Source organism: Nerophis ophidion, linkage group LG11 (assembly GCF_033978795.1).
Source record: "Nerophis ophidion isolate RoL-2023_Sa linkage group LG11, RoL_Noph_v1.0, whole genome shotgun sequence".
Lineage (NCBI taxonomy): Eukaryota > Metazoa > Chordata > Actinopteri > Syngnathiformes > Syngnathidae > Nerophis > Nerophis ophidion.
In genome coordinates, this window is record NC_084621.1 from 10,850,968 (window position 1) to 10,864,589 (window position 13,622).

General features: G+C 39.4%; 1 protein-coding gene across 1 annotated transcript in view; it reads right to left on the reverse strand.

Annotated features, from left to right (window-relative positions):
* Positions 1-7,883: 7,883 nt before the first annotated feature.
* gsk3ab (glycogen synthase kinase 3 alpha b) overlaps positions 7,884-13,622 on the reverse strand; it is a 32,578-nt gene continuing 26,839 nt past the window's right edge. The window contains exon 11 of the mRNA XM_061915091.1: positions 7,884-9,918. Within this exon, the coding sequence (XP_061771075.1) occupies positions 9,851-9,918 (68 nt within the window). The 3' untranslated portion in view covers positions 7,884-9,850. The remainder of the gene's footprint in view (positions 9,919-13,622) is intronic.

The window sequence follows — 13,622 nt, forward strand, 5'->3', positions numbered from 1 at the left end:
TTAACCCTGGGAGCAGGCGGGTAAAGTGTCTTGCCCAAGGACACAACGGCAGGGACTAGGATGGCAGAAGCGGGGATCGAACCTGGAACCGTCAAGCTATTCCGCCAGATTGTGGAAAGTCTGAGCTGACGTTTTTTTTTGAAATTTTGCCTGGAACTGTGTTGGATTATTGTTCATATGTATTTAGGGGCATTTTCATTTGTGAAAAATACAAGATTATACATCATCCATCCATCCATTTTCTACCGCTTATTCCCTTTTGGGGTCGCGGGGGGGGGGGGGGGGGGCTGGCGCCTATCTCAGCTACTATCGGGCGGAAGGCGGGGTACACCCTGGACAAGTCGCCACCTCATCGCAGGGCCAGATTATACATCAAAAACGTCTAATCAGGGACAACTTGCATGAGCCCATTGCTGTTACGGACCTCCTGTTTTAAGACCACTGCTTTAGAGTAGTCAGTGTACAATTTCAAAGGCAGTGTAGATAGCAGGATTTATGTTTTGTATGATTGTATTTAACATTAAACTGAAATAAACAATTGGACCTAGTGTGTGAATGTGAGTGTGAATGTTGTCTGTCTATCTGTGTTGGCCCTGCGATGAGATGGCGACTTGTCCAGGGTGTACCCCGCCTTCCGCCCGATTGTAGCTGAGATAGGCGCCAGCGCCCCCCGCGACCCCGAAAGGGAATAAGCGGTAGAAAATGGATGGATGGGTGAAATAAACAAATAAATGGGTTGTACTTGTATAGCACTTTTCTACCTTCAAGGTACTCAAAGCGCTTTGACACTACTTCCACATTTACCCATTCACACACACATTCACACACTGATGGAGGGAGCTGCCATGCAAGGCGCTAACCAGCACCCATCAGGAGCAAGGGTGAAGTGTCTTGCTCAGGACACAACGGACGTGACAAGGTTGGTACTAGGTGGGAATTGAGCCAGGGACCCTCGGGTTGCACACGGCCACTTTCCCACTGCGTCACGCCGTAAACTGAGTTATATTTCTATCCATCTTCTTCCACTAATCCGAAGTCGGGTCGCGGGGGCAACAGCCTAAGCAGGGAAGCCCAGACTTCCCTCTCCCCAGCCACTTTGTCAATCAATCAATCAATCAAGGTTTATTTATATAGCCCCAAATCACAAATGTCTCAGAGGACTGCACAAATCATTACGACTACAACATCCTCAGAAGAACCCACAAAAGGGCAAGGAAAACTCACACCCAGTGGGCAGAGAGAATTCACATCCAGTGGGACGCCAGTGACAATGCTGACTATGAAAAACCTTGGAGAGGACCTCAGATGTGGGCAACCCCCCCCCCCCTCCTCTAGGGGACCGAAAGCAATGGATGTCGAGCGGGTCTAACATGATACTGTGAAAGTTCAATCCATAGTGGCTCCAACACAGCCGTGAGAGTTCAGTTCAAAGCGGATCCGAGACAGCAGTGAGAGTCCCGTCCACAGGAAACCATCCCAAGCGGAGGCGGATCAGCAGCGTAGAGATGTCCCCAACCGATACACAGGCGAGCGGTCCATCCTGGGTCCCGATGAGCGGTCCATCCTGGGTCTCAACTCTGGACAGCCAGTACTTCATCCATGGTCATCGGACCGGACCCCCTCCACAAGGGAGGGGGGGACATAGGAGAAAAAAGAAAAGAAGCGGATATCCCAGCTCTTTCTGGGATATCCCGAAGCGTTCCCAGGCCAGCCGGGAGACAGAGTCTTCCCAACGTGTGCTGGGTCTTCCCCGTGGCCTCCTACCAGTCGGACGTGCCCTAAACACCTCCCTAGGGAGGCGTTCGGGTGGCATCCTGACCAGATGCCCGAACCACCTCATCTGGCTCCTCTCCATGTGGAGGAGCAGCGGCTTTACTTTGAGTTCCTCCCGGATGGCAGAGCTTCTCACCCTATCTCTAAGGGAGAGACCCGCCACACGGCGGAGGAAACTCATTTGGGCCGCTTGTACCCGTGATCTTATCCTTTTGGTCATGACCCAAAGCTCATGACCATAGGTGAGGATGGGAACGTAGATCGACCGGTAAATTGAGAGCTTTGCCTTCCGGCTCAGCTCCTTCTTCACCACAATGGATCGATACAGCGTCCGCATTACTGAAGACGCCGCACCGATGCGTCTGTCGATCTCACGATCCACTCTTCCCCCACTCGTGAACAAGACTCCTAGGTACTTGAACTCCTCCACTTGGGGCAAGATCTCCTCCCCAACCCGGAGATGGCACTCCACCCTTTTCTGGGCGAGAACCATGGACTCGGACTTGGAGGTGCTGATTCTCATCCCGGTCGCTTCACACTCTGCTGCGAAACGATCCAGTGAGTTATATTTATATCAGTGGTTCTTAACCTTGTTGGAGGTACCGAACCACAGCAGTTTCATTTGCGAATTCACCAAACCTTTCTTTAATGATATATAAAATGTTTTTTTTTTCAAATTCAAGACAAAGTTATGGTTTTTTACGGGTGCACAAAATGAACAAAACCAACACAGTGCGTGAACTCACAACAAACTCATACACACCTGCAAATCAGTGTGACTTCTGCTCTTGCGGTATCCATAATATGTAGACAGGGAGAAGTTTTTATTTACATGATGAGTCGGGTGTCTTGACTTCTGAGGCAGACTCATCGAACCCAGGTTAAGAACCACTGATTAATATAGAGCTTTTCTCTAATACAGGGGTAGGGAACCTATGGCTCTAGAGCCAGATGTGGCTCTTTTGATGACTGCATCTGGCTCTCAGATAAATCTTAGCTGACATTGCTTAACATGATAAGTAATGGATAATTCCGCTGGTAATCACAGTGTTAAAAATGACGTTCAAATGATAAAACATTCTCATGCATTTTAATTCAACCATCCTTTTTTCTACCGCACCTGTTCAAGATGACGCATTAATGGTAAGAAGTATTATATTTATTGTTGTTTAAAGGGGAACATTATCACCAGACCTATGTAAGCGTCAATATATACCTTGATGGTGCAGAAAAAAGACCATATATTTTTTTAACCGATTTCCGAACTCTAAATGGGTGAATCTTGGCAAATTAAACGCCTTTCTGTTTATCGCGCTGGAGGCGATGACGTCAGAATGTGACGTCGCCGAGGTAACACACCCACCATTTTCATTTTCAACACATTACAAACACCGGGTCTCAGCTCTGTTATTTTCCGTTTTTTGGACTATTTTTTGGAACCTTGGAGACATCATGCCTCGTCGGTGTGTTGTCGGAGGGTGTAACAACACTAACAGGGAGGGATTCAAGTTGCACCACTGGCCAGAAGATGCCAAAGTGTCTGCCGCCAGACCCCCATTGAATGTACCGGATTGTCTCCACATTTGACCGGCGATGCTAAAGCAGACATGGCACAGAGATGTATGGATAACCTGCAGATGCATTTGCAACGATAGTCAACGAAATCACAAAGGTGAGTTTTGTTGATGTTGACTGCCAGCTAATCGATGCTAACATGCTACGCTAATCGATGCTAACATGCTATTTACCGGCGGTGCTAAAGCAGACATGGCACAGAGATGTATGGATAACCTGTAGATGCATTTGCAACTATATTACGTTTCCTTCCACCCACATTTAATGTGAAAAAAACACTTACCAATCGACGGATTTAAGTTGCTCCAGTGTCAAAAGATGCCAAAGTCCTGATCGTTTGGTCCGCACATTTTACCGGCGATGCTAACGCAGCTATTCGGCCATGCTATGGCTATGAATAGCGTCAATAGCTATTCGCTCAATAGCTTCAGTTTCTTCTTCAATATTTTCATACTCCAACCATCTGTTTCAATACATGCGTAATCTGTTGAATCGCTTAAGTCGCTGAAATCCGAGTCTGAATCCGAGCTAATGTCGCTATATCTTGCTGTGGTATTCCCATTGTTTACATTGGCAGCACTGTGTGACGTCACAGGGAAATGGCCAGTGTCTTCGCAGAGAGCGAAAATAAAGCACTTTGAAGCTTTATTTAGGGATATTCCGAGACCGGTAAAATTTTGAAAAAAAAAAATTCAAAAAATACAACAAGCCACTGGGAACTGATTTTTATTGTTTTAAACCCTTTTGAAATTGTGATAATGTTCCCCTTTAACTTTAGAATAACAATGTTATTAAAAAGAATAAGAGACTTATTACACTCTAAAAATGTTGGTCTTACTTAAAAATTAACGCATTTAGTTGTATTCAGTGTTAAAAAATATTATGTGGCTCTCATGGAAACACATTTTGAAATATTTGGCTGTCATGGCTCTCTCAGCCAAAAAGGTTCCCGACCCCTGCTCTAGTGACTCAAAGCACACGGAAAAGTTTAAGCATGCGGGGGCCGTTTTGATATTTTTCATTTTCAAACCATAACAAATATGGATTTTTTTTAAATCCTTAGGGTTCCTGGGGAGCATAGAGGGTCTCAGTCACTAAAATGATAAAAATAAGTCAAATTATATTATTATTTTTTTTTATTTCATGCTTACAGTAAATCTCTATATCAACTTGAAGTTGATATAAAGTAAAACAAATAAGGTGTTATGCCTTTTCTGTCAAAGACAACTTTGTTTTTGATAGTAAAACTGAAATATGCAGTTTTTAGATAGATAGTACTTTATTGATTCCTTCAGGAGAGTTCCTTTATTTAGCAATTAAAGCCCTCAATGATCAATAATGCAGGACACCATTGATTTTTATTATTTAATATTTTTGAGTAATCACAGTGAAAAGTTAAATAAAATCCTACTAAATATATTTGAGATCCGAAAGGTTCCCCACTCATAAAGTGATGCATTTTTATTAGTTTATTTTTACTTTTAACATTTAAATTTCAAAATCAACTTCGATATGTCGATTTTAAGTTTGAATTATTATTTTGTTTGTTTTATGCTCTTTTGTCAAAACTTTTATGGTTTTATATGGCAACCACACAACATATGCAATATTTTTTCCACATAAAACATTTTAAAGTGATCATTTCTAAGTAATAATTCATTATAACATAGATTTTTTTGTCCTTTTTTTTTTTTTGGAGCAATGGAAAAAAATAAATAAAGAGAAAAGGGAAAACAATACTGCCTGCATGGCAGCTTTTTGTCAACATTGCCACTTTTTCTCATTAGATTTCACCTCATCCCACTTTTTTATGTTTTTTTTATTTATTTTTGCAATACTATCAATTTTGCAATTTTTGCAGAATGTGTGGCGGGCCGCTAAACGGCCGGTAAACAATTAGCTGCGGGCCGCAAATGGTCCCTGGGCTGCATTTTGGACACCCCTGACATAGTGAAACCCGACATCTGTGTCACATTTAAACCAGTGTGGGTGGAACTGGGGGTGGGTCAAGTGTCTTGCCCACAGACACGACAACAGTGACTTGGATTACGGGAGCGGGAATCGAACCTGGAACCCTCAAATTGCTCCACAAACAGAGCTATGCCGCTTTGACCCCAAAGGTACCTTGTTGTTGCGCAAAACAAACAATATTCAACTAACTTGCGTGCTAGTTGTTAGATTGCAACTCGTGGACAAATTGCTAGATGGAAACTGGCGCACTAATCGCTAGGAGGAAACTCAGACGCTAATCACAAAGTGACTTCAATTGCTCGCCAACAACTAGTGCTAATCGCTAGTTGTCTTGATCGCAAACCTGAATATAATAAAATCATGTATTCATGATGTTGTTTGTTAACATTTGACTGCATGACAGTGCTCAATGCTCGCCTGTATTTAAAGACTTTTACATTTGTGAAAAAATATAAAAACAATAAAGCGACTACTAAGCAAGACCTCTGATTTAAACAACGGATGAACACTACTTCCTGTATAGCAGGGGTGTCAAACTTGTTTTGGTCAGGGGCCAAATTGTAGTGAGGGCTGTCCTTAGAGGGCCACATTAGAATATTATATATTTTCTCATGCACACTGCAAAAAAAAAAAAAAAATTATATTTTAAAGTAAAAACTGGCTGCTCTCTCACCGGAATTTTACTGCAGTAAAAACAGTTTAGCTTTCTTTTTTACAACATTTTAAAGTAAATTGAAAAACTGTCAGCTTAGTGGCCAGAATGTGACTGTAAAATGTACTGTGGCTTTACAAGGGCTTACTGTAAATGGAAAAATGGCACCACTGTTATTTTTATTTTATTTTTATTATGTCAAGAGAGCTGCCAGTTTTTACCGTCTAAAAATGTGTGACCCTTTTTCCGTTTACAGTAATACACGATAAAAACAATAAGCATAAATTTTACCATGGAAAAAAAAATGCTCAGTTGACAGAATTTTACTGTAATGAAAAAAGGTGTTTTTTTATATTTCAAATGAATGTGCTGAAAAAAAACACCACCAATTCAACCCTTTAAATCTACAGTGAACAATTTGATGGTTAACTTGTTTTGAAATTATAGTTCAAGCAGATATCTACCGCATTTGTTTGAACTTTAACCCCAACATTTTTTGGGAAAATGCAAAACCAGTGAAGTTGGCACGTTGTGTAATTCTTAAATTAATACAGAATACCATGATTTGCAAATCATTTTCAACCTATATTCAATTAAACAGACTGCAAAGACAAAATATTTAATGTTCAAACTGAGAGACCTAATTTTTTTTTTGCAAATAATCATTAACTTTGAATTTAGTGGCAGCAACACATTGCAAAAAGTTGGCAGAGGGGCATTTTTACCACTGTGTTACATGGTCTTTCCTTTAAACACTTAGTAAAAAGTAAAATGAAGCCACGCTGTTGTAACAAGTGGCTTAGCATTGTCTTGCTGAAATAAGCAGGGGCGTCCATGATAACGTTGTTTGGATGACAACATATGTCGCTCCAAAACCTGTATGTACCGTTCAGCATTAATGGTACCTTCACAGATGTGTAAGTTACCCATGCCTTAGGCACTAATACACCCCCATACCATCACAGATGCTGGCTTTTGAACTTTGCACCGAGAACAATCCGGATGGTTCTTTTCCTCTTTGTTCTGTAGGACACAACATCCACAGTTTCCAAAGACAATTTGATATGTGGACTCTTCAGACACAGAACACTTTTCCACTTTGCATCAGTCCGTCTGAAATGAGCTCAGGCCCAGCGAAGCCGGGGGCGTTTCTGGGTGTTGTTGATAAATGGCTTTTGCTTTGCATAGTAGAGCTTTAAGTTGCACTTACAGATGTAGCAATATTACGGACTGTAGATGGTGAAATCACTAAATTCCTTGCAATAGTTTGTTGAGAAATGTTGTTCCTAAACTGTTCGACAATATGCTCACACATTTGTTCACCAAGTGGTGACCCTTGCCCCATCCTTATTTGTGAATGACTGAGCATTTCATGGAAGCTGCTTTTATACCCAATCATGACACCCACCCCTTCCCAATTAGCCTGTTCACCTTTGGGATGTTCCAAATAAGTGTTTGATGAGCATTCCCCAACTTTCTAAGTCTTTTTTTCCACTTATGCCAGCTTTTTTGAAACATGTTGCAGGCATCAAATTCCAGATGAGCTAATATTTGCAAAAAATAAAGTTTTCCAGTTCGAAGATTAAATATCTTGTCTTTGCAGTCTATTTACTTGAATATAAGTTGAAAAGGTTTTGCAAATCATTGTAATTTGTTTTTATTTATCATTTACACAACGTGCCAACTTCACAGGTTTTGTAAATGCTTCAATGTGAGGGGTACTACTAAAATAGAGGTTATGATATTAGAATACAAGTCCGATCAATTTTCACATTCATGATGCTTCTCTCTCCCGTCTAAAAAGGTCACAGCTTGAAACTGATTGAACACGCGCCGATAACGTCGCCGCCGTGGCGTACAAACGCGTCCTCAATTATCGTCGCGTAATTAAAACCACGGATGTGAGACGGGAAGCGTTTCATCACTTTATTAATGAGTTTCATTATTTATATCAACAAACAAAAAACTGTCTCTCTCCCCCCATCCCTCGCTATCTCTCATTTCCTTTATCCGACCGTTCTGTTCGCCAACAAGATGCCATTGGATTGAAGGAAAAAAAACATTAAAAGCACATTTTGTCAGAACTTCAACTATAGGAGAAAGACGGGAGGACGAGAAGAATACCCATGGGTTTGCTACCATACATACACACATACACACGTTCCCTGCAGCTGTGCTCGACAACAACACACACAGTTACACTCTCACAAGTGGAAACAGCAGACGTATGGATGGACGGACACGGCAGGTCCATGGAAGATTCGTTTTTTTCCCCCTTTTCCTTCCACACACACACACGCACTAAAGAACCGGGTGCTTGTAACATTCTGTTCACATTGAAGTTGGATGAAACGACTCATAAAAGCGTCGGCTCGCGTGTGCACCCGTGCTTAACGTACACATAAGTCAAGGTACAGTGTCTCGGATGTGATAACTGCTCCATTACATACATTTTTTTCTGTAAATAATAATACAATAAAAAGAAAAAAAATACTTTATCGCACCCGTGGAAAAAAAAAAGACAATCCCTTCACCCCCCGCCCCCCTTTAAAAACAATACAATAAATAAAACAGTTAAGACAACAACTATGGAGGAGGGGGGGAAGGGAAAGTCACCGAGAGAGAAATGGAGGAAGAGAGAATTCAAGTGAGATTTTTTTTTTTTGAACTTTTTTTTTTTTGTTTGTTCTGTTTCTGACCCTCCCGAACAAAAAAAAAAGGACAAAACCCCCCAAAATAAATCGTATTTACAGACTGCTGCGACAGAAGATAAAACAGTCTGGCGGCTGATGCGCCATCTACTGGGGAGAGGGGGGGTAAAAGACAATATAATTACAATAATAGCGACAAAAATAAAAAGGTACTTGATATTTACAGATTAGCAGTGAAAACAAAGATGAGGGGAGAAGGGATGGAGGGAGAGCAAGGTCCGACAACCATCGCACTACAGGAAGTGAGGCTGTTTGGTGAAAGAGGGCGCTCTCACACTCTCTCACACACACCAAACGACCAATTACGTCGCTCATAGTGTACAAAAGGTGCACCGGATGTCACTTGTAGAATTCAACTGGACCCCATTGAAAAGAAAAAAAAAAAAACACCCTTCAAGGCCAACTTCCTCCTCCAGGATGTACAACCGATGACCGTAAAACACTTGAGCTTACACGATGAATACATGAGCTTATACCGAAGAAGCCCTACAAAGGCGAGTTTCAGGAGCAGACGATAAGAAGGAACAAAAGAGTAAAGGCAAAGGGCTGCGGTGTGCTCGTTCTTTGTAATAAAAGCTTTAAAATCGGATCTAAAAAGGACAGCAGAAACAATCAGCTCATGTGAAGTCTGCTAACAAACTGATTGCTTAAAAAAAAACAAAAAAAAAACTGGGTGATGACTTTGCATGGAGCGTTTGGGTACAAAGTGACAAGACATCCCCTAGTGGACGACGAGGGAAACATCCACTATATCACTTTTTGGGACGACTTTGGATGATTGTCAACACCAATGTGGACTATTCAATTTAGCTAAATGAAACGAAAAATAAAAAAATAGTTGGATAAAAAGTAAAATCTCCTAGAACATTCCATGTAACCGACAGGGTCATTTTTTTTTTAAACTATCCTAAAAGGACTTATAAAGTCAGTTTATACATAAAGCCTAAGCACACGCTCCTCTAAAGGCTTGCAGACGTCATCATTGAGAGGGCGGGTAGCAATGCATGAGAGTGTGTGTGTGTGTGTGTCTAAAGTCTTTCTAATTTGGAGCCAGGAGGAAGAAGTAGTGAGAGGAAGAGGAATAGAGGAAGGGAAGACAAAAAGAAAAGGATGGCAGGTTGGTGTGGTGGTGTAGTAGAGGGGGGTGTACGCTTGTGGTGATGGCTGCTCAAGTACTGTTGCTGATGGTTCCAGGTGCTGAGCTGGGCTGGGCGGTACTGTCTGACACGCTGCCATCTGCAGGGAGACAGAGGGAGTACATGTCACGGCACACTGAGGGCCAGCTTTACGAACATCTAAATACCACGGGCTAAACAGCGTGTGCAATCTAAAATATAGCGCAATCTAATAATTGAAAAATTGCTAAAGTTAACATAAAAAAATCAGTAAAAACCTTTTTCAGAGAAATACAAAATCAAGTATTCAATGTTGATTTTTGCTGCTTCAGCTGATATAAAGCAAAATAAAACAGATTTAAAATTTGATTAACGAATTTGAAAAAACATAATTCGCTAAATATATGACTAATTAATCATGTTAACACAATAACTTGACATAGTTTATCGTTTGAGCTTTCAAAACATTTACATTTCTTATCAGATTAATCACAGAGTCACTGTGGATTTATTTAAACTACCGTATTTTCCACACTATAAGCGCACCTAAAAACCTCAAATTTTCTCAAAAGCTGACAGTGCGCCTTATAATCCAGTGCGCCTTATATATACTAATATTGAGCCACAACAGGTCTTGTAACTACAGTAAGCAGCCGCCGACTTCATTTTCCCCCGTAGAAGAAGCGCATGGTGCATGTGGGGATATATGACGTGCCGTTTCTGTGTGTTTATGTAAAGACCCCAAAATGGCTCCTATTAAGAGACACGCTTACTACGCAGAGTTTAAACTCAAGGCGATTAGTCACACAGGAATAGAGCAGCAGCGAGAGAATTTAACATTAACAGCAGCGACACTGACTCGTTTAATGACGACTTCGACGAGACGGGGCAGGATGACGATCACACTGTTATTTTTTGTAGGGTGATATTTAATTGAATGTTGGATGCCGTATTCGCCCAACTGTTTAATTCAGACACTGAAGAAGAAGAATTCGAGGGATTTGTGGATGAGGAATAATTTAATAAAGTGAGCTTTACATGTTTATTTTGTGTGTTGTGTTGTGACATTATCGTTTGAGCAATGTAGAGTTATTGATATATTATTGCTTTCCACTATTTCGAGTGTTACTGTATTGTGATTGCACTAACGTTTGATTTACCGTAACAGTATCAGACTGTTTTTTACGTGTTTATTGAATCGGGGAAAATAATAAATTTACTGTTTATACATTTTGGGATTGAACGGAGTTGTCAGAACGCTGATTTGTAATCTATAATCTATTAATAAAGTTTGATGGACCTGACTGTTTTGTTGACATTCCCTTAAGCGCAGCTCCGTCTAAAGCAGGGCTGTCCAAACTTTTTCCACTGAGGGCCACACACGGAAAAATTAAACCATGCGGGGGCCGTTTTGATATTTTTCATTTTCAAACCATAATATATGGATTTTTTTTTTTTTTTTTACCTTTAGGACCATAGAGGGTCTCCGTGATTAACATGTTAAAAATAAGTCAAATTATTATTTTAATTATTTATGTAACGCTTACATTAAATCTCTATATCAACTTCAGGTTGATCTAAAGTAAAAAAAACTAATTTTTTTACGCCTTTTCAGTCAAAGACAACTTTATTTTTTTATAGTAAAACTGAAATATGCAGTATATGCCCGAAACTTTCAGAAAACAATGTTTGATCTGAATTAATTGGAGCCCTAAAAAGATCAATAATGCAGGACACCATTGATTTAAATGTATTATTATTTCTGTGTAATCACAGTGAAAAAATAAATAAAATCCCACTAAATATCTTTGGGATCCTAAAGGTCCCCCACTCATAAAGTGATACATTTTTACTATTATTTGTTTTACTTTCAACACTTAAGTTACGAGATCAACTTCAGATATATCTGTTGATTTTGCGTTTGAACGACTATTTTGTTGGTTTTATGCTCTTTTGTCAAAGAAAACACTGTTTTTTATATGGCAATCACACAATATATGCACATAATATTTTCCACATAAAACATTACAAAGTGAAATATTTGAAGTAATTGGAGCCTTGAGTAGGTCAATAATTCATTATAATTATTGTTTTTTTTTAGCATTGGCAATAAGAGCAAAATAAAGAAAGACAAAAGAAAAACAAACTTTTCCCCGTTAGATTTCACATCCTCCTACTTTTTTTAGTGTTTTTATTTTTATTTTTGCAATAGCATTTCCAGAATGTGTGGCGGGCCACTAAACAATTAGGTGCGAGCCACAAATGGCCCCCAGGCCGCATTTTGGACACTTCAGATCAAAGGATGCATAATGTAACCTCAGCCTCTACTATAACGTCTAATCTATGCGCCTTATAATGCGGTGCATTTTATATATGAACAAAGTTTTAAAATCGGCCATTCATTGAAGGTGCCTTATACTGCGGAAAATACGGTAATCACAATATTCATTTTTTATCAATTTTAATCATGTTACTAATTTATTTATCCACTGTTACAGATTGAGCACAAACAAATGTGTTTGAAATTGAGGAGGATTAAATAAACTGCACTACTTCCTACTCCTTTTCGGACAAGCAGTAATGTGATGTACCATATTGGAACTGTATGCGTGTTCATAATAAATAATTCCATAACCAGTTTAATTTTGCAGGCGCAAAGAGACCCAAGAAAGAACACATTTCACTTAACAGCATTGAAATTGCTTTTTTCCACAAACATTCATATGGACCTCTTATTCCTTTTCTGTTATTAATGAGCTATTTTAAGCTTTAAGTGCACAAAGGAAACTCCTTCCTTTATTATATATTTTATGTCGGTTGACTGGTCTGTCATGTTTTATGTACTCATATTTCCCATGGAGAGGAGCAACGTGTAGTATTGCATCACCCAAATTAACTCATTTGCTTCTGCAGCCTGTCACTACCGCATCCATCTCCCATTACCGCCGGAGTGACGCTAAAACTATCCATTTTCAGTCATTCTGCACTGCAGATGGGATAAATGCAGTATTATTATAAAATCAGATGGCTTAATCAGCATTAAGGTGTTAATTTTAAAAGCCATAGTTATGTCCCAAAAAGTTTTTTATGTTTTTAAAACTTTAAAAACATTTATTTACGACAAGGACATGCCAGTATAATCATCATGAATAGGTCCAGGATGTAGAAAAATGGCACAGCTGTTGGAATTGACTTTAACCTCACCTCATGTATGTAATGGGTATATGGAAACATTACTTGATAATTATTATTGATATAATTGTAAGCCTATTTCAAGCCTGTCAATATGAATCAACAAATCTTTCAAACTAATCTGAGCAGTAATGGAAAAAATGTTTCACATACAATTTAATTGAACACATAAAATACAAACTGATTTAGTTATTAAAAATAAAACTATGTGTAATATTAGACTGTCATTGAATTACTTTAAATTGAATGTGCATCGGCAAATTGATAAAGTGCTGTTTTGTCAATACCTTTAAATATTTATTTGACACATTTTTGCACATTTATTAGAAATACATCAAAAAGTCTGATGAGTGTGATGCAACTAGTGTGATTAGCCTTCTCAAAACACAGTCAGTGTTTTATTTATTCTATGGCCTAATATTAAACTTATTTTTACACTAGGATGGGAACATTGTGCTTAAAAATTGCTTTGTTACAATTTCAAGTACGGGAGCTCCAAAAAAATGTATATGCATCCAAATAGCAATTTTTCTTTACTCCGATTCTACATTGATTAATAATTTTCTAGTCTCTATTTGGAGAAAATTACAGGTATGTATTTTTAATTCTTCTTTAAGAATTAATTTTTGCATT